Genomic DNA, 19,102 nt, shown 5'->3' with positions numbered 1-19,102 from the left:
AACAAACAACGAACTTGACGATGAACTCACGACGTATAGGATCTTCACTTGACGAAAAACCCTCGAACTTTTGCCGGACTTTAACCGGACTGCCTTGCGTCGTCAACAACAGTGCAATGGTGAGCAACCAAACGGAAGACTCCTGGGGTCGTCGATGGCAGTACACAGCAGTGAAGGAGACGACGTGAAGCAGCAACAGTCCAAAGCAGCGAGCAGCAGCAACTGTCGACGACGTCCATGGCGGAATGGATTGCTTCCGATGGCAGCGCGCGAGCTTGGTCGTGACGAGCAGCGGCGATGGGAGCTTCGAACAGCAGCTGACTCGTCGAGGCTGTGTTCGTTTGGTTGTTTGGTTGAGACAGAAACAACAACAACATAGACGTCGAGCTCAACGAGCTTGAGCTCGCCGAGCTTCATCAATGGCGGATAGGGTTGGGGTCGTTTGAACGCGAAGGAGGTTGTGTCATTTGGTGGTGTTTGGACGGTGCTTGGGTGGTGTTCGACGAAGGGGGGTGGCTGCTGGGTAGCCATGGCAGCTCACTATTTGGAGAAGGAGAAGAAGAAGAAAAGAAGAAGAGGGGGGGCGGATGACTTAGGTCATTTTTAGGGTTTTTTTTTTTGTTTTGTTTTGTATCTTTGAAATGCAAGATAGGGGTATTGGGTTTTTTGGGTTATGGACTGGGTCGACCCAGTTCGAAATGGACTGGGTCGTAGGGAAGATTGGGCCATTTTTGGGCCTGTGGCTTGAAATTGAAGAAGAGGCCTAATTCCGACTTTCTTTATATTTTCGCTCTCTTTTCTTCTTTTATTTTTTTTCTAAAACTAAATTATAAAAATACTTAAACTATTATTAAGAACTAAATTAAGTTATAAAGGCGCAAATTAACTCCCAATAACAATTAACACACAATTAAGTATTAATTAAGCATAAAATTGTATATTTGGACATTAAATGCTAAAAATGCAAACGATGCCTATTTTTGTAATTTTTAATTTTTGTAAAACAATTTTAATTACTAACAATTGTAGAATTAAATCCTACATGCAAAATGCGACATATTTTTGTATTTTTTATTAATTTAGCGAATAAACACGCACAGACAAATACAAATAATTCTTCAAAATATCACAAAATTGCACACCAAAGAAAAATCATTTTATTTTTGAATTTTTTGGGAGTAATTCTCATATAGGGCAAAAATCACGTGCTTACAGCTGCCCCTCTTTGCCCGGAGACACGAAGGGTTTTCGTGCAAAGATAAAGCGAGCGATTTTTGCCCATCCGAGTACTCCGTTGAAGCATTTTTTGAAAAAGATTTGACCGAACCTTTGCTTCAAAGGTTTCCTACATATCCTGGGCTAAACAGGAATCAGGTCAATGTAGTTCGAGAAATTTTGGGGGTTAAAGTGCTGCAGTGCAGCCATGTAGCTAGGCAGATCTGCAAATGACTTATCCCAGTTACCATAGACTATTTCAAACGCTCTTTTGCGCCCAAGATATGCCTTTCTTTTAGTAATTGTGTGGCCATATTCCTGGTAGACTGCTGTAATGCACTCTTTGATTTTATACCTTATGGACGCTTCGATGTGCGGAATAAGTACAAGAGATATCAAGTCAATATCCAAGTTGAAGTGATTCCCGTTGAAAGTGTCCATTTCGCATGTGTGGGTGGGAATGTATTTACCCACTTTCCACATACCTGTTTTCTTCTTCGACGCACGCAACATCCAATTACATGGCCAAAACCACCTGCGGCAAATAGCCTTGTATACCGTCGGACTTGACTCCGATACCTGCATCTCACGACACTCTTTAACATTGTGCATTTTACAAGCCCTGCTTACGCGTGCTTTATCAGGAAAAAGCATCCCCTTTGCAAGCACCGTTGGTCTAGACTCATCCCACATTGCTGTCCGGATTTCATCAAAATCCCTTGTGAGAGCTTCCACATCCGGCACGGCTGGCAAGTTATCAATATAAGGAATCTCCCTTGAATGAAACGGCACTTTAGACTGGTACACTTTTCGTCTATGGGGGGCTCTCTTCAAATCGGGTCCTTCCTCCTCGTCATCTTCATCACCATCCTCACGAGCAAATGGTGTCTCGTCTCCCGATTCATCGACATTGTTATCGTAATCGCTGTTCTCTTCCTCACTCTGTTCATCTGCCAGATCCTGATGTAATACGTCATTTTCGGGCAATTGAGTGAGTACGGGTAGTTCAACTTGCTCGTTTTCACTGCACATTTCAACAAAAATATAAGCTACTAAATTAATAAATGCTTTATATATGGCTATATCATTTCACTTACAAGTCGTAATGTGATGACATTCCATGATGGACGTTTTCAGTTAGGTGATGACTACCGGATGGGCCACTTGTAAAATTCATATCCGGCCGGTACCCCCTATTAAATAAATGAGCGTTAAAATTAATTCAATACGCCAAAAATATACATAATTAACACAAATGAAAATGGAAGTTTACCACTCTTCTTGTGAATTATGGAAAGTAGGGTATAAATTATTTTCTCGCTGCTCATTCGCCGACGGTGATAAATTTAAATCAAGAAAAAATCTTTCATCCGGAACATGTCCGGTAAAAACTGATCCAGAATAACCACCCGATGACTGGGGGTTATCTCTACTATGCACAACCTCGTTTTTTGGAACGTCTTCGACCTTCACGTACATCTCCAATATTGTGATTACAAGAAATTCTCGGCATTCGTCCGGAGTCCTCAGGAAATCACTCAAAGTGTCATCATCATCGATGTTAAACTCTGAGTAAAAAGCAACCCCTTGCGGCGTAACGAAATACGGATATCTTCCGGTTACTTTGAGTATTACTGAACGTTTTCTCACACGCATTTTTTTTGCATAACAACGATATCAATGTTTCGTACTCCATTGAAAGTGGCAATTTAACATTACACTTAGCAGATAAACTGTAGCCCACAGAGTTATTCTCCATCACAATCTCAACCCCCCACCCCCAATATAATGATACTCTTATTCTACGTTCTTCAGACATAATGAAAAAATGCTAGAGAATTTAACAACAATAGAAACCAACAAGAGTTAAAAAAAAATTTTGAATGAAGATATGCGATTCTACGATGTTTATATAGGAAATGGCTAGCCGGAGAGGTTTTTTTTTTTGTATATAGCGCCGCAAAAAGTGGCTTTATACACTTTGAATTATTGAACCCAGAAATTATTGGTGGGGTCAGGTAATAAGGGGTATAGCGCCATTAATAGTGACGCTATGTAAGATGTGTCAGCCTTTAATTAATATAGCGCCACTTTTTGTGGCGTTATATATAGTTTGATAACTTTTTTTCTTAACACTTATTTCAGTATTTTGAGTCAAAAAAAACCACATTTTCGATATGGTCCCGTTCGATTCATCTATATCTGTAGGCATTGCAGGTTACTTTAGAGGGTATTAAAATAGGAGGGAGATAATACAGTTTAAAGTTGAGGGTGCAATTGATTTTTCACATTTTTTTAGACGAAAAAATAATTTCTCACATCTTTTATTTGCCTTGAATAAACAGTGGTCTGGAATCAGGCAACTTGATAAAAAGAATGACTCCTTTCTAAATTTGGTAATAATTTAGCTTAAAAGTTACAATTATACCCTTAATGAGAAGCTTTTATAACCACATAAATACTCTGGGCCCCTTTTAGACTTGTTTAGGACCACAAATTTCAAAAATCTTCATTTTTTCTTAAACTTTGTGTCCAGTCAAACAGGTTCACATAAATTGGAACACAGGGAGTAAGTTTTATTTATATGTCGTACATTTGATGTGACATAAAGTTAAAAATATTCATTTTCACTTGGTATATTACATTAACTAGAAGTATTGAAAGAAAAATAGTAAAACTTTACTACAGTAATTGATAAGTTCGCTTGATAAAGAAACATCACATCACAATTTAAAATTTGAATAATCTAATGGATTGAAATCATCGGGAGTTGTTAAGTTGATCGAATTAGAGTAATGTCAAGTACTGTGGAATTCTTCATCAAGATCAACATCTTTAGGTCCTAAAATTCTGCGATATTTTTGTAGAAAATATGCGGATTCGGGTCATCATTAATCATTTGATATCCATATTGTGGCAATTCCACCCAGAAGTTAATGAGTTACTCCTATAGCACGTCCTTGTATAATGCTCAAGGCTCTCGACTAAGTGGCAGGAGCGACTCCTAATTTACAATGAGCCTAAACGATGCATTCAATAAGTTCTTGCCAATAACCACGTCCACGGAATAATCTCATTTCTTTTGACGTAGAGGGGTGCACCTTCTTCTATTTCTACATCTTGGATTCGGATTGTATCATGGATACTAATATAAATTCAACCATTATGACAAGGAAAGGTTTGATTCAGAGGGAGAAGAAGAGGCAAAAATTGGAACCGGTTGTATATCACCACTGATAAATACCAGAATAAGCAAAATTCTCTGGGCCAAGAGCACCTCCTCAAGTAAAAGCTTCCGCGGCCGGTAAACAAAAATGAGGATCCCAAATTGCATGACCAATTGATGTCGAATTTAGACTAAAATGTTCGTTACCCCTTCGATGTATGGATCCGAGATGCTCGAGACAAGAAGTATAGGCAAGCATCCGAAGCTGGATTGAATCCTTTTAACTTGAACATATTACGAGGTGAAGGAGCAACAACTTCCTCACTAATACAAATCATTTCCTCATTGGTCTCTCAGTTTCTATTTTCATTAGCGTTATATAATTTAACACAAGCCTACCAGCCGTATGAAGCCAATATCAAGATTGACAACAATAATCAAAATAGGGAAGTGGAAATGGGCACGAATGAAAGAAATCAGCATTCAGACCTTCCGTTTCTGTTCAAGAAATGTAAGAAGCATCTATAACTAAAAACTCAAGCCAAACTTGTAATTTCAGTACTTGTAAGACTAGAACACCATATCTATGTAAACTAGTATATGCAGTGCTTTCGCGAAGAAACAAAAAACTTTCACCAAAAGGTTTCTTGTATGACCTACAGAGTCTATTCGGCAACCTCTATCTTTTCTCCATCTGGAACTTCTGTTTCGTCTGCAGCAGTTCCTTGTTCAGACTGCATTTGGTTTGGAGGAGGTGGCAACAGCTGCACAGTTTCCACAAACTCTTCCATTGTTTCTGTAGCTTCCCCAAAACGGTTGTCATATTCCTCTATTATCTGCATATGTTAAGAAAAGAAAATATATATCAGAACCTCAAGCAAAATCAATATAACATGTAAATGAAAGGGTGACCTCAATGACATGATTTGGTTCGGAAAGCATGCTAGAGTTTTATATAAATTATGAAGTTGGAAGAGACGTTCATACAGTTAATCAGCATGTATTCAACATATGGTTGGCAAGTGGCAACTGGCTATCTAATGACACCTAAAGGCGGGAGTTATCCGAATGCAACACATTAACACCACGCACTCAATTGTACACCAACCATGGAAGCTCGTGAGGATACATGGTCTCATCCTTACCCTTCAAAATCTAATCAAGTAAACCAATTTCCTTTAGCGTACCCAAGGATCCCAACAATCACCTCAATAACAAGGTCACACTCTTGGGGCTTACCATTGTAAACGACTAAACCATGACGAATGCACCATTTTTTATTTGCTCAAATTAGATGAGTGCACCAAGGAGGTAAACTACATCTTCTTTCCTGCTTCCTCTCGATTGGGGAACGGTCATTTATCTATATTTTCCATTGCTTAAAAGTATGGAAAACCTGAGGTGTGCAACAATAATACAACAGCTCACAGATGTCGACAAGTTACAATGCTGCAAGTTTAAATAGTCAATATACCAAGAGCATCATCTTTCCAAACATTACCGGGTAAAGTTCAACAAGCGAAGATGGCCTAATATTGATGATGTTAAGGATCTCAGCTTTCGCGAGCTTGATACTTTTACATTTTTCCAAAAATTCACCAATTGCTTGTCTTGTCTGATTGCAAGCAGCAGTTTGCTCTAAATAATCATACACCTAGAAGATCACAAACATCAGCCATTGCCAGGCCTAATGAAATACTCTCAAACAAGAAGTTGGATAATGTAACTTCCAACCTTGAACTCTGACGGTGCAACAGGAACTATGACCCGTGTAGGATCTCTTCCTGCACCTCTCGAGCATAGAAAGTCAAGCACTTCAAAGTTTGTGAGAGCACCTGCATTTGCTTCAAGTCTGCAAAAGATATTGTATGAGAAATTGACCCAACAACAAAGACCGTGAACTTAAAAGCTCACTGAAGCAATGGGCTTCAATCAGAAACAAAAATCATAAAGTGTTCATACATCTTCATCACCAGAATCCAGAACTCTTCACCGCTCAAACTACTACTCTTCAATTCACAAACAAGCAGCCGTTGCCAATGGGATGTATCTGTAATTTCAAAAAAGCAAGCGTAAGCTTTGCTTTTCCTTTTTTTTTTTCCCAGGGAAAAAAGTGCTTTATTTAGTTTTTCTCTTCCTGAGTCATTGTTAGTCAACATTTTAGGCAAGTCTAGTGTGCAACATGAAAATGTTTTTGCCATAGAAGAAAACACATATCAACAAGATGCTGCAGTTGTGGCTGCAGCAGCCTTAGAAATGCAACTTCAGCAGCAACTGAATCTTGAGATGGAACAGTGTCACAATACTACTCATAACAACAACAGCATGCAAGAATTGGTACATGAACACAATAATCAAGGAATATCTTGTGATCAATCAAATTGGGGTGAAATGAGCTTTCCTCCATACCAAAATCAAGAAGATAATAATAACTTTCAACATGTTGCTCATGACATACAAAATGGTCATCAATTCACTGCCTGAAGCTCCATATAATCTCCCAACCCCTGATCTTCTCAACATGTTTCCTTTGCCTAGATCATCAATTTCCTTTACAAATACTAATACAAATCAAGCTTCAAATTTATTAACTTCACTAGGCTTACTAGGTGACATTAATATTCCAGCAACAGCAGATGGTGCATCAAATTCAAATTCAAGTGCAGTCTATGATCCTTCTTTACTTCCATTAAATCTACCCCCACAACCCCCTTTACTGAGAGAATTATTCCACTCTTTGCCACATGGCTATGGCTTGAGAAACTTAAGAAGTACTACTTCTTTCTTTAATGGGTTGGAGGAGAGAAATCAGTTAAGTGGTGCTTTGTATCAAGATGGAGAAGAAAGGCCTTTTGACAATGGGATTTTTGAGTTTTCTGCTGACATGAATGGTATTGCTAAAAATAGGGATATTGGTAAAGATACAAAACATTTTGCTACTGAGAGACAGAGGAGGGTGCATTTGACTGACAAGTACAAAGCTTTGAGGAGTATGGTACCAAATCCTAGCAAGAATGATAGAGCATCAATTGTGAAGGATGCTATTGAGTACATCAATGAGCTAAAAAGGGAAGTGCATGATTTAGAACTTATGGTGGAGAAGAAGAGATGTAGTAGAGATAGGATTAAGAGGCAAAAGACAGAAGAAGGTGGTAATTCAATGGATGGTAATGATTCAAAGCAAATGGATGAAGTGGACCAATCTTACAATGGAAATTCATTAAGGAGTTCATGGCTGCAGAGGAGGTCCAAGAATACTGAAGTTGATGTTCACGTTGTAGACGATGAAGTTACTATCAAACTTGTTCAGCAAAAGAGAATCAATTGCCTTCTTTTTGCATCTAAGGTTCTTGATGACCTTCAACTGGATCTTCACCATGTTGCTGGGGGACTTATTGGTGATTACTACAGTTTTCTGTTCAACTCCAAGATTTGTGAAGGATCTACAGTGTATGCAAGTGCAATAGCCAAGAAGCTTATTGAGGTTGTGGACATACAGTATGCAGCAATTGCACCAACTAATAGCTGTTAATTAGTCAGCTCTTTCATATGATTTCTAGAGGGACTTAGAGACATCATTAATAATGATCCAGGAGTTTCAGGTTACACAAATTGGCGCGCTGATCGGCCAGTGGATGATAGTGTTAGTGTTCCTTAGGAGGAATAACTTTGTTGAATCCAAGGAATGAACTGATCAGGAATTCAGAAATAATTACTGGCTAACTCAATGTTTAACACTTCTTAATTTCTAATAAGACATAATATGCTTTGGCAACATAATGTGCTCGGTTTATCTCTGAGGATTTCGTTAGTTAGTGTAACCGTAATACAAAATACAAACTCCTACACTTACAATATCACATCTCCATGGAATTCTGTTATCTTTTGGACACAAAATATAAAATACAATTTCTGCTTGTATTTCACATATATTTTAACGTTTCAAAAAGAACATTTTAGGCAAGTCTAATTAGTTGTATGCTAACACAGCTTCAGAGCTTAGTGGCTCGGGCTTCTTGGAATGAGCTTTGGTTTAGCCAGAGTACTTAAAAAATGAGAACACAAAGTCTTCCATGTTATCCTACTCTCCTTCTTTTCTTCTTTTGCAATGGGGGTGGGTGGGTGGGAGAACATTTGTAATGAAAGGTAATACTGTAGCATATTACAAGTGTTCTCCTAGGTTATAATATTTTTATGAAAAGGTCCATTGGTATTTTATGATGCTGTCATGGCAATTAGAATTCAGTTTTTGCACTTGTGCCATGCTCCTATAATTGCGTGGGTATTAGACTAACTATTAGGTAAGTGCTAAAAGTATCCACTCTAGATATCGTGAAGCTAGATGTCTTTATCCTAATTTTGGTAAAGCTTCTTCGACACAATGTGAATTACTCCAAGCTATTTGATAATTTTGATACATCAAAACATGACAAAAATGTGTGGCACACAAAGGCAAGATTAATCTCTCTATAGGCTATAGCACACGCTGGAACATGAATGGCCTCTAACTATCCACTAATTCAATGAAGTAATATAGAACCCGTATGCTAAAAGTATGATGCATGGGCAAGGATGAAGACGAGAACAATCAAAGTGTAGAAGAAAATGTCAATTAAAGACACCTTTCCAATACTGAACACCTAGAATATACTCAATACAATAACATCCGACGGGGATTAGATGAAAAATTAAACGCTCCAAAATGCAGAAACACTCAAAAAATTTAAAAGAAATTTATCTCTGGACTTCACGAAGAGCAACCAAGGAAATAAAACAAAAAATTACCAAACATATCTTTAGAGATTTTTACAAGAGAGGACCATAGAATAGAGGAAAGAACTTCAAAGCTTTGTTTGCTTATGCACAAAGCACAATAGATATGTCTGAACTAATTTTTGTACTGAAGTAGGAGGATTGCAGCATAAAATTAGTACAGAAGATAGTGAAAAGAATCAAAAGAAAATTACCAAAGTGTGGATACCAGTTGGAGTTCTCGTGCAAAAGAGTCTGCGCCCCAAAATCGTCTTCTGCTTTCGAAGGCAAAAAGAGACCGTCGTCTTCTGTATTTTGCCCTTTTACCTAAAAGACTAAATTACCCTCAGATTTAAAAGAGATAAGGTAATAACAGAGAATAATTATGTCTTTTCACATATAAAAGCTTAAAAGGGGTTTAAGAACGCCTTCACCCTTTTCTCTCTTTTCTTTTTCCCTTTAAGAGAAGCTAGTTGCCGTATTGAAAATAGTAATTTAAGATGTTTTAATCTAGACCTGTAAAACGCTTCCCACTCTCCTCCCCTCTTTTTCTTTCTTTCCTTATTTTTTATATCGTTTGATTTTTTTTGTTTGTTGTCTTTTTCCCTAATTTTACTATTGAAGACATGAGCGATTTGTGAATTCAATCTACCTACATTGCTGTCAGTTAATTTTGTCCTCACTTGATGAATTCAGATAGAGGAAAACCTCGACCTGCAGCAGGTCCGCCTCGCACCATTAATGTGCACAAATTTGCCGAGTCTCGAGCTTCTGAACTTGAGTCTCTTCACTCAATTGTAAAAGAACGATTAAGTAATGATTTTAAATCTCAAAGAAGTAAGAGAAGGCGAACAACTGGACATGACAACAGATTGGCAAAGAGTAGAGTTAGAAAGAAGCAGAAATCAGGAGAGGATAATGTAACTAACCTAGACCATTTGGAGAAAGATACGAAGAAACTTCCACGGCATGTTCGTAGGAAACTTGAACTTACAAAGAATTCTCAGAATGGTTTCTCAACTTCAGGAGATGGGACTAAGAGACTTAGAACTCACTTGTGGCATGCTAAGCGTTTCACAATGACAAAACTTTGGGGATTCTATCTGCCCCTTGGTGTGCACGGCAGGTAATGGTAACTTGCTGCTCTTTCGCGATATGTTCAAAGTGCAGCTACAAAGTCTTAATTTTATCCTGTTGCATTGAAAAAAAAAAACATTCGTCATCAAACAAGAAAACACACACTTGTTTAGCTGATTATATAAGGTTTCAATTTGTCTATTGTAGGCTTTCTATTGTGGGAAGAAGGTCCTTTCAATCTTATATTTTGTTATATGATGCAGGGGGAGGGGCTCAAGAGCTCTTTTGAAGAATCTAAAAGGAGGAGTACTTGTCCATGATGCAAGTTATTGCAGAGCTGTGCAGTTGGAGGGTCCAGAGGCAGGCATTTACCTACTCTTTCTTGCCAAGCTTTACTTGATACTTGTTCTAACTTATTTCCATTTGGTCACTGGATTACTTTGACACCAATGGCATCTGATTACATGAACATTTGTGTTACTTATAAAAAATAAATAAATAGACATTTGTGTTTATTTTCTATCAATTATCTACCCAAACCTTGCAATCATGAGCCCAGAAAAAAGAAACAGTAGCAAGGAAATAGCGGTCTTCTGCTAACTAGAGATTGTGCTTACTGCTTATAATGTGGTCATTCACATATTCTTCCAGGATTTGTTGCTGTCAATCCTAGAAACTGTGCTTGTGCCTTCTCCATGTTCACATTGTGAAGATGCTCGTTCTGACATACTCTCTGGTGCTATCTACGGTAGTGCTGAGGTGGGTGGTCCATCTTAGTATTTCGTTTAGAGTGGTATCGCCTCCAAAATTTGCTTGCTTGATACTTCTGTTTCTTTGGCAGCTCCATCATGTAGGAGCTGTCTTTTCTCAGACAATTGCTCCTGTAACCTATATGTGGCAACCACAGCAGTGTAGGAATACCGATACAAAGGTTGATCATGCCAATATATGTGATGAACAAGAGAAAGTTGATGGGCATTCTTCTTTAAGACGGCTATGGGTTTGGATACATGCTGCTGCCTTTAGAGAAGGATGTAATGCGTTGCAAAATGCTTGTGAAAGGCAGGTTGAGTAAAGAATCATATGGTGTCCATTTCTAATAGCTCATATGTACTAGTCTCCTTATTAGTTTCTTCGGTTTTACATGTTGTAGTGACATGATGATGGATGTACACATATTACTTTCTTGATTATAAATGCACATACTGTTCACAGAACATGTAGTTTACTTGCCTGTTTCATGTTTCTGTTATGTAGATGAGAAATATTGCTTCTTGAGTTTCAGGTGGATGCAGCTGGCACTAGAGTTAGTTGTGTTTCCCTTGAGAACCATCTCGGGAAACTGGAAGTGATGGGATCAAGGGCATCTCAGCTTCTTCAAAAGATGTTACATCCTTCGACCTGGTGATACTATTGAAGACACAACCTTTCTTTTTTAACTGAATCAAGAGCATATTAACTGAATATCGTTGTTGCGATGCAGTTCTTCAGTAAATACTTCCGTATTGAAGTATGCATCCTACATTGAGAATGATGATCAAATCCCATCTTCAGCAATCTTCTCTCTCTCTGTTGATGATCCTCGATTTTTGGATAAAGATATTACTAATGCTTCGGAAGCAAAGGTTCAAGATATACTATCTTATAAGAAAGACGAGAGCGGAAGAAATGGAACTCCAAAAAGAGATATGAAATTACTTGTGTGTTCGTTCTTAGAACCTGAAGGGAGTCATGGCTTATCTGAGTGTATTGATCTGTGGGATACTAAAAAGGACATAGATCCTCCAATAGAAGAGAACATCCTTTGCATGGAGAAACACCGTCAGCGTAAGGAGTTGTTTCGCATTGGTGATATGAGCACAGGCAGACAACACTCTTCTATTGAGAGGCAATTTAATAGGTTCTGCCCTCTACTGCTTCTGAGAAGTGATAGCAAGAAAACTTCCATTATAAGGTGAATTTCCCGGCGTTAAGGTTTGGAAATGAACAATAAGTCTGATTTATATTTACACATGGTTACTCAATATACTTTCATGACAAAAACACACTGCATGTGCTGAAACTCGAACTCTCGTGCCACAAACACCTCTTCTATGTCCAAATTTTCAACTTTTGTGGTGAGGTTGATTTAGTAATTCTCATATCACGTATTGCTCTGCTGACACATCTCTTCTGGTTTAGTTGGTAGGCTTAACCTTTGAGGATACATACTTATATGCATCCACCTTAAAGCTCCACCATCTTATTACAAAAGAAAAAAAATGTGGTTATTGCACTTCCTGTGTTCATAGCATGAGTAATTGTCCTATTGGTTTGTGTTAGTTTTCGGAAGTGTATCACATAATGTTATGAGTTAAAACAAACATAATAAAAGTGTGTTTTACTTTGTCCTTGAGAATAAAAAAATAAATGAAAATAATTCTCTGGAAGATAAGTGTGTGTGTATATATACACACGCGCGCGCGCCTATGCGTGGGTGTGGGTGTTGGTGTGGTGCCCTCTCATTTTTTCGTCTTGGTAGATTTTTCAAGGAGATTAAGGAAAACCAAAGTAAATTGTTGTTATATTTGAGTTTTAAGAAACATGTTTAAAGAATAATTGTAAGATATGTAAAGGATAAAAATGTCACCTCAAATATGAAATATCGTATTAAATCAACTCTTAAAAGACAGTATATTTGCAATTCTAGGAAAATTGGTAATCTTTTTTATTGTTAAAATTTGGTATCTTTTTAGGGTAGAGAAGCAAAATGAGGCTACATATAACTATTTCTGTCATAGGGCTGCTAGAAACCTCGTTATTATGACTCAAAATCAATCACATAATACTATTGTGATCGTGTGTTAACTTGAGTGATTATGTATGCGAATTAAGTTTGATTTGATGGATAGAAACTCAAAAGCTTTATACTGTAATAGTTATTCTGCTGTATCTTTATATTTCATGTAACATGCACTCATTTTTCTATCAAACTTTTCAGTATCAAGGACATTTATTTAAATTTCACTGTTAGGTATGCATGTTATACCTTTTCCTTACTTTCTTTTAACTTCATTTCAGTAAAGTTTGCTTTTCTTTCTTAAAAAGCTATTGCTGGTCCTACTGCAACAATCTTGTCATATCTCCTTTGCTGGTATTCATAGTTCACTCACCATTGAGTCTCGTAAATCTGTTTGTATAAGAACATGAGGCAATTGCACTTCATGTTTTGATATGGATTTCCTTGATTTGTAACGATCAAGCAATCGTGTTCTTAAATAGTGAATATCTCATAACTGTTCCTTTAAATCTCTCTTCAGATGGTCTATTATTCTTCCACTGTCTTGGATCAAGGTCTTTTGGATGGCTATTGTGACCAATGGTGCTCAAGCGATTGGTTTGCGAGAGAAGCACTGGATATCTTGTGAAGTCAGTATGGATGTTCTGCTTTCGCTTTGAATTTGAGTCTGACATCACTTTTAAATCCCAATTTATGTTTTTCCTATTTGCAGCTTGGGTTGCCATGCTTTCCAAGGGAATTCCCTGATTGCAGTGCATATTCTTGTTTCATGGCCTTGGAGGAAGCTGCTTATGATAAAAAGTCAGAGCTCCGTTCTCCTCACACAAGGACTTGGAAAGTTCCAGTTCCATCTCCATGGGACAGTCTCCGCCTTGCTATAGAAGCACTCAATGGGGCAGCTCATGGTCGGGTACAACATGAACAACTTTTACCAGATGATATGATCAGAAATATAGCAATGAATAGTCCATACCTGAGAAGTTGCAAAACAGAAAAAGAGAGTAGTTGTGGTGCTCCATTCGAGGGATTTGTTGCTAGGACATGTAATGTGCTGACTCAGTTTTTGGATGAAATCAAAGGTAGCCATCTACTTTTATTTCCGAAAGTGCTTCACAGTAAGAAGTGCATCGGCAAATTTATGAAGGACGAACGGATACTCAATGAGGATGCAGATGGGGTCATTTACCAGATAAATCAGGACCAAAAATTGTGTTTGGTCAGAGTTCTTTTGCATGCCTACAGAGAAGGTTCTTTCGAAGAAGGAGCAGTTGTTTGTGCACCTCACATCGATGATGTAATGTTGTGGACAACCAGGTGACAATTGTTATCCATTTTGTATTCAGTTATTTGCTTGCCCTGTCTATTTACTTATACTTATTTGTTGCTGATGGAGCTTTTATCCAGCAGTTTGAGAATTTCATATGCTACACAATAGAAAACGCAGGACTAAGCTCACTGCTAAATGACAATGTTTTGAGAATAAACATTTTGGCAGATTATTCTTGACCTCATATGTGATGACTACGTGAACTTCTATCTAACGCTGTCCACTATATTAGAGCCTACTTTTGAGACAGAGTATTTAAAATCATTTCAACAATTGTGCCATAGTTATGCAAGAATTAGTTATGCAGATAAGTAATGCAGGGATTGGTTGCCGGAATTAGTTATACTTGTATTAGTTATTCCATCTTCTACCCCGCATAAAATAATATGTAAATTGACTCAAAACTTATACGTGTTTTATTTATGTGGAACGTAAAATGCCAACCAAACATTTCATCTGTTGTGCTAATTTTATACAAAGTAACTAAAGACTGCCAAACATGATATTAATTATGCTACTTCTAATACATGAATAAATTACTCCCTACAATCTTATTGATGCTTGCGAATCTTCTGTTAAATAGAAGTAAAGGAAGTATTACTTGATCCCCCAAAAAAAAAAGAAAGTAATGGGAGCCTTAAGTGTTTCTTATTCTCAAATGCACCTCTTTTGAGTTATCAATTCTGCAGATCAGAGATCTCCAAAGGAGATTTTCAAGTACCTGAGTCCTTTGCGAGATCGTGCTTCTCCCAGCAAGCAACTGGTAAATGGGAATTTCAAGTACCTGAAGAACCTGCTGCTAAAGAATCTTGTAGATTACCGATTGGCTTTATTACAACAGGATTTGTTCGAGGAAGGTTAGTAATGCTGCAATGTAACTGTAGTATTATCTCAGATAAAAAAAAATTTAAATTGGAGGAAAATTTAGTTTTACTAAAGTTATGATCTGTTCTTTCATTTTGGCACTGAGTTCATCTGAATTTATCCTGCAGCAAAAAGCCTGTTGCAGTGGCTCTTTGCGAAGCTGTCTGTCTTGCTCGCCTGAGAGAGGAACAGTGGAAGGCTGTAGGTGATAGGAAAAGAAGGAAGGAGATCTATGTCCTGGTTAGAAATTTAAGGTCCACGGTGTATAGAGTTGCTCTTGCTTCTATCGTCCTGGAACAATGGGAAGATGATTTGGAGTGCATGTGATTAGACGAGGCCATGAGGGTTAATTAAGATTACTAACAAGATTTATGCAGAAAACTCGTTGCAATCTCATGTGTGAACTCTGATATGTATTTACCTTAAGATTGCATCAATATTTATTCAAATGTTCAATATCAACAGATTGAAGAGAGCTTTAGTCTAGTTGAAATTCTAGGGGAAACTTTGTTATATTCTTTTGCTATTTTCTTCCTGTGCAAACCAATGCTTGATTTCGTTAGTTTACTTTTTTTATATTTAGTTAATATAAACAGGAAAGAACTGGATTTGTTCTTCAAATGTTATTTGCTTCTTTTCTTGAGAGAACAATGCTATGAATCAAAGAACAGAGAATAGCAATTGTCTCCTGTTTAACCTCATAAATCCAATCAAAATCACTATATCTGGTACTTAAAAGGAGAGGTTCACATAGAAGCATTTTTTTTTCTGTTCGTGGTCCTTTTAATTCAGTTTCATCTGTTGGATATTTGTTGTAATTTTTCTTTTCTCTTTTACTTTTTTTTTAACAAGAATATTTCACAAAATTCTTAACCAGTACCAATGTTATTGAGTAATCAGAATTAATGTATTCATAACCATAGTTCACTACTGGAAAATTCTGTCCAATCTGTAATAGCAAATTCTTAACGAGACAGCTGATACCACATTAATGCAGAATAACTCTGCTTGGATGCTCAACTTGTTTCATCTCTTCTAAGTTCTAAATCATATAACTTACACAAGAAAATCAATATCTTGTAGCTCTACAGGTAGTGTAACATTCCCATCTCTAATAGCCATCAACTCACTTGATTTCCCTTCCAAATAAGCTTCCAAAAACGCAACCAGAATCCCTCCAACAAATCTCCTCATTGGTTCTCTAGATTTCCCTTTCTTGCACAAACAATAAGTAGCCTTGCCTCTAATCCCTTTTGTTTCATCATCTAACATATCATTATGTCCATAATCCTTTGCCACAAAGTAACAAGCTGGCTTGCAACATTCACTGTAAAAATCGCGATGGTTTACCCCATTGGGAGCACAAGCTGGGAAGAGAGGGTTCTTTTTTACTTCTCCCAAACCCGAGCCAATTACCATAACTGCCATATCAAGATTGAAGGAATGACGAGTATAGGTGAGAACCGCTGGTGGAGTTTGTTTTCCTTTGTCCATGCCATCAACAGGATCAACACCGATCAATGCTGAAAATTTCAGGTTAGTAGAAATATTAGCAATTTTTCCAAGAGCTAGCGCGAATGCGACTTTTCCTCCACGGCTATGGCCTGCTAGTCCAAGTTTTTTCAAGTTTGGCTCAACTCCGGATGGAAGGTAATGGTGCAATGCTTCAGCTAACCAATTTGTGATTTCAGCAGTGAATTTGATATCCTCAGTTGCATCTGCTCCTTCCACCAAATATAACTAGTAAAAGGCAAATGTAATGTCACTTTGAGAACCACAAATGAAAATCGATTCAAGTTACATACACTGAAATTTATGTTATGGATTTTAGAAAATATACAAGCAAGGTTGAAAAATAGGATTGAAAAACTGTCTCTAAAATTTTATTAATCATAGGGCTTTAAATAGTTAAATAAATAAAGTAGTAGACTCCTCCTACAACTAAATTACTAAACTCTTACTATAATTAAAATTCTGAATCTTCTAGCAGACTACTCCTAAAACTAAACAACTAATTATTTTAGGAAACAATAGCAGTAACAGATGACAAAATCCAACAATTTACACTATCAATACAGTTGTTTAACGTGTGATAGCAGATTAGTTATCACCTGTACTCGGTTACCAAAGTAATACTTATCATAGAAATTTACTAGTAGTTATCTTATTAATGGCCTGAATTAGTAAAGATTTTTAATACTGTCACCGTACAGCACTTAAACTCAATGAAGGGGAGCCTTGACGTAATTGATAAACTTGTTGTCATGTGACAAGGAGGTTACGAGTTTGAGCCGTGGAAACAGCCTCTTGAAGAAATGCAAGGTAAGGCTGCGTACGATAGAGCCTTATGGTTTGGCCCTTCCCCGGATCCCGCGCATAGCGGGAGCTTAGTGCACCGGGCTACCCTTTTATGACACTTAAACTCAGTGAAAATAAAATAATTGTTCACTAAGTATACTGTAACGATTGGTTGATTTATAAATCATTATCCTAGATCTTAATTTGCTAATCCAAAAACTGTTAATTCTAGTTATAAATAGCATGCACTAATAAATCTCTGCTTCCCAATAACCTCATATTATATCAATATTTCCTTTACCAGACTTTCAATTGTTTTGAAGAGGATACCAAGAACAAGAATAAGCTAAGTACTATCAATAAAGTGAAAAAGGAACAAACCTGAGGAGCCACAACAATGAAGCCATGAGAAGAGACATGTTGAATAAGCTGAGAATAGAAAGAATTGTAAAGAAGATAGCCATGAAGAAATATCAGTACAGGGTAGCTTCCTGCTGATGATGGGGTGGCAATCAAGAGAGCCTTTGGAGGAGAAGGATGACTGTTACTACATGTTTGTGGCTCAATTTTCACAAACTTAGTCTTATAATTTCCTACATCAAAAACAGTAGTGGAAGTAGTAGAACAAGTAACAGAGGAGGAGTAACTTATCACCATGTCTGAGTAGATCTTTTTGTAACTCTTTAATCTATTATATTGTAACTTATCACCATGTCTGAGTATATATATATATATATATATATATATATACTTTTTTCCTTCTTTTCCTTTGGTTAAGATAAAGTTCACTTTTGTGGTCTTCATAGACCCACCTTAGTGTGTTTTCTAGTGTTTGGGATTTTGGCAATGGGAAAGCAGGAAACTAAAGTCTGCTAGATTTTTGTCCTTGGCTAGATGGACATCCACGTATCCAGGATTTAAATCCTATGGTATTTCAAAGTTTTCGTATTAAATTCATTATATTTTTAAAAGTATGGGTTCATATATCACTACTAGAAATCCGGGAAAAAGCGACCAAAAATTAGCGATCAAATTTGGTCTGTCAAGAAAAGCGACCAAGGTTGGTCGCCAAACTACCGAAAATAATAAAAAAAATATTTGAAATATATTAGCGACCAAAGTTGGTCTCTATTTGGCCGCAAATTTAGTCAAATTGTTGACTGGACTGGTCAGACTTGCTTGGTCAAATATATACTGAGATTAGCGACCAATATTGGTCGCTAAAGTGGGACCCACATTAAATTTGTTAATAATTTTATTATTATTTTATAAAACTTATAAAATATAAATATATATAATTTAAAACTTGCAACCAAAGTTGGTCGCTAATTGAAGGATAAGTTGGTAGCGACCAACATTGGTCGCTAACATGGGACCCAGTTATAATATTTTAATAAATATATATTTATTTAAAAAAATTTAAAATATAAATAAATATAATTCAAAAGCTAGCGACCAACGTTGGTCGCTTAATGAAATAGAGACCAACGTTGGTCGCCAATGTGGGACCCAGTTCTAACGTTTAATAATTTTTATTATTAACTTAAATATTATATAAAATATAAATAAATCTGATTAAAATTTAGTGACCAAATTTGGTCGCTAAATTAAATTCATGTATTTT

General features: G+C 36.9%; 4 protein-coding genes across 7 annotated transcripts; 2 read left to right on the top strand and 2 right to left on the bottom strand.

The window, feature by feature from the left end:
* Nucleotides 1-4,838: 4,838 nt before the first annotated feature.
* Nucleotides 4,839-9,431, bottom strand: LOC104245999 (uncharacterized). 3 transcript variants are annotated; one of them, XM_009801720.1, is made up of 5 exons: nt 9,349-9,431; nt 6,344-6,431; nt 6,116-6,233; nt 5,883-6,035; nt 4,839-5,217 (listed from the first exon to the last, which is right to left on the bottom strand). In XM_009801720.1, exons 2-5 carry the CDS (start codon nt 6,349-6,351, stop codon nt 5,047-5,049), a joined length of 450 nt encoding a protein of 149 aa, XP_009800022.1. In that variant the 5' UTR covers nt 6,352-6,431; nt 9,349-9,431; the 3' UTR covers nt 4,839-5,046. The 3 variants fall into 3 exon arrangements, with proteins under 3 accessions (XP_009800022.1, XP_009800023.1, XP_009800021.1); XM_009801721.2 differs by having other exon boundaries at nt 9,363-9,416; XM_009801719.2 differs by lacking the exon at nt 9,349-9,431 and adding an exon at nt 9,167-9,247.
* On the top strand, nt 6,733-8,004 carry LOC104245998 (transcription factor bHLH91-like). Its single transcript, XM_009801718.2, has one exon. The coding sequence runs from the start codon at nt 6,822-6,824 to the stop codon at nt 7,911-7,913; it is 1,092 nt and encodes a 363-aa protein (XP_009800020.1). The 5' UTR covers nt 6,733-6,821; the 3' UTR covers nt 7,914-8,004.
* A 180-nt stretch (nt 9,432-9,611) lies between the features above and the next one.
* On the top strand, nt 9,612-15,740 carry LOC104246000 (ribonucleases P/MRP protein subunit POP1). 2 transcript variants are annotated; one of them, XM_009801722.2, is made up of 10 exons: nt 9,612-10,259; nt 10,474-10,570; nt 10,862-10,969; nt 11,052-11,276; nt 11,496-11,614; nt 11,694-12,164; nt 13,510-13,618; nt 13,702-14,303; nt 15,006-15,173; nt 15,309-15,740. In XM_009801722.2, exons 1-10 carry the CDS (start codon nt 9,820-9,822, stop codon nt 15,505-15,507), a joined length of 2,538 nt encoding a protein of 845 aa, XP_009800024.1. In that variant the 5' UTR covers nt 9,612-9,819; the 3' UTR covers nt 15,508-15,740. The 2 variants fall into 2 exon arrangements, with proteins under 2 accessions (XP_009800024.1, XP_009800025.1); XM_009801723.2 differs by having other exon boundaries at nt 10,144-10,259; nt 10,474-10,574.
* Nucleotides 15,741-16,065: 325 nt separating this feature from the next.
* Nucleotides 16,066-18,220, bottom strand: LOC104246002 (chlorophyllase-2). Its single transcript, XM_009801724.2, has 2 exons — nt 17,860-18,220; nt 16,066-16,920 (listed from the first exon to the last, which is right to left on the bottom strand). The coding sequence occupies exons 1-2, from the start codon at nt 18,133-18,135 to the stop codon at nt 16,237-16,239; spliced, it is 960 nt and encodes a 319-aa protein (XP_009800026.1). The 5' UTR covers nt 18,136-18,220; the 3' UTR covers nt 16,066-16,236.
* Between the last annotated feature and the right edge of the window lie 882 nt (nt 18,221-19,102).

The sequence above is a fragment of the Nicotiana sylvestris genome, chromosome 6, assembly GCF_000393655.2.
Source record: "Nicotiana sylvestris chromosome 6, ASM39365v2, whole genome shotgun sequence".
Lineage (NCBI taxonomy): Eukaryota > Viridiplantae > Streptophyta > Magnoliopsida > Solanales > Solanaceae > Nicotiana > Nicotiana sylvestris.
The sequence above is the reverse complement of the archived record's forward strand: the minus strand, read 5'-3'. Positions and strand labels throughout refer to the sequence as shown.

Excerpts from the sequence above, each read along its gene's own strand:
- LOC104245998 (XM_009801718.2), top strand. The coding sequence starts at position 6,822 with ATGTTGCTCATGACATACAAAATGGTCATCAATTCACTGCCTGAAGCT.
- LOC104245999 (XM_009801719.2), bottom strand. Across the intron at positions 6,036-6,115 it reads TTGCACCGTCAGAGTTCAAG|GTGTATGATTATTTAGAGCA; the intron begins GTTGGAAGTTAC and ends GTGATCTTCTAG. Across the intron at positions 5,218-5,882 it reads CGCTTGTTGAACTTTACCCG|ATAATAGAGGAATATGACAA; the intron begins GTAATGTTTGGA and ends TAACATATGCAG.
- LOC104246000 (XM_009801722.2), top strand. The coding sequence starts at position 9,820 with ATGAATTCAGATAGAGGAAAACCTCGACCTGCAGCAGGTCCGCCTCGC. Across the intron at positions 10,970-11,051 it reads CTATCTACGGTAGTGCTGAG|CTCCATCATGTAGGAGCTGT; the intron begins GTGGGTGGTCCA and ends TTTCTTTGGCAG. Across the intron at positions 12,165-13,509 it reads AAGAAAACTTCCATTATAAG|ATGGTCTATTATTCTTCCAC; the intron begins GTGAATTTCCCG and ends ATCTCTCTTCAG.
- LOC104246002 (XM_009801724.2), bottom strand. The coding sequence starts at position 18,135 with ATGGTGATAAGTTACTCCTCCTCTGTTACTTGTTCTACTACTTCCACT. Across the intron at positions 16,921-17,859 it reads TCATTGTTGTGGCTCCTCAG|TTATATTTGGTGGAAGGAGC; the intron begins GTTTGTTCCTTT and ends GCCTTTTACTAG.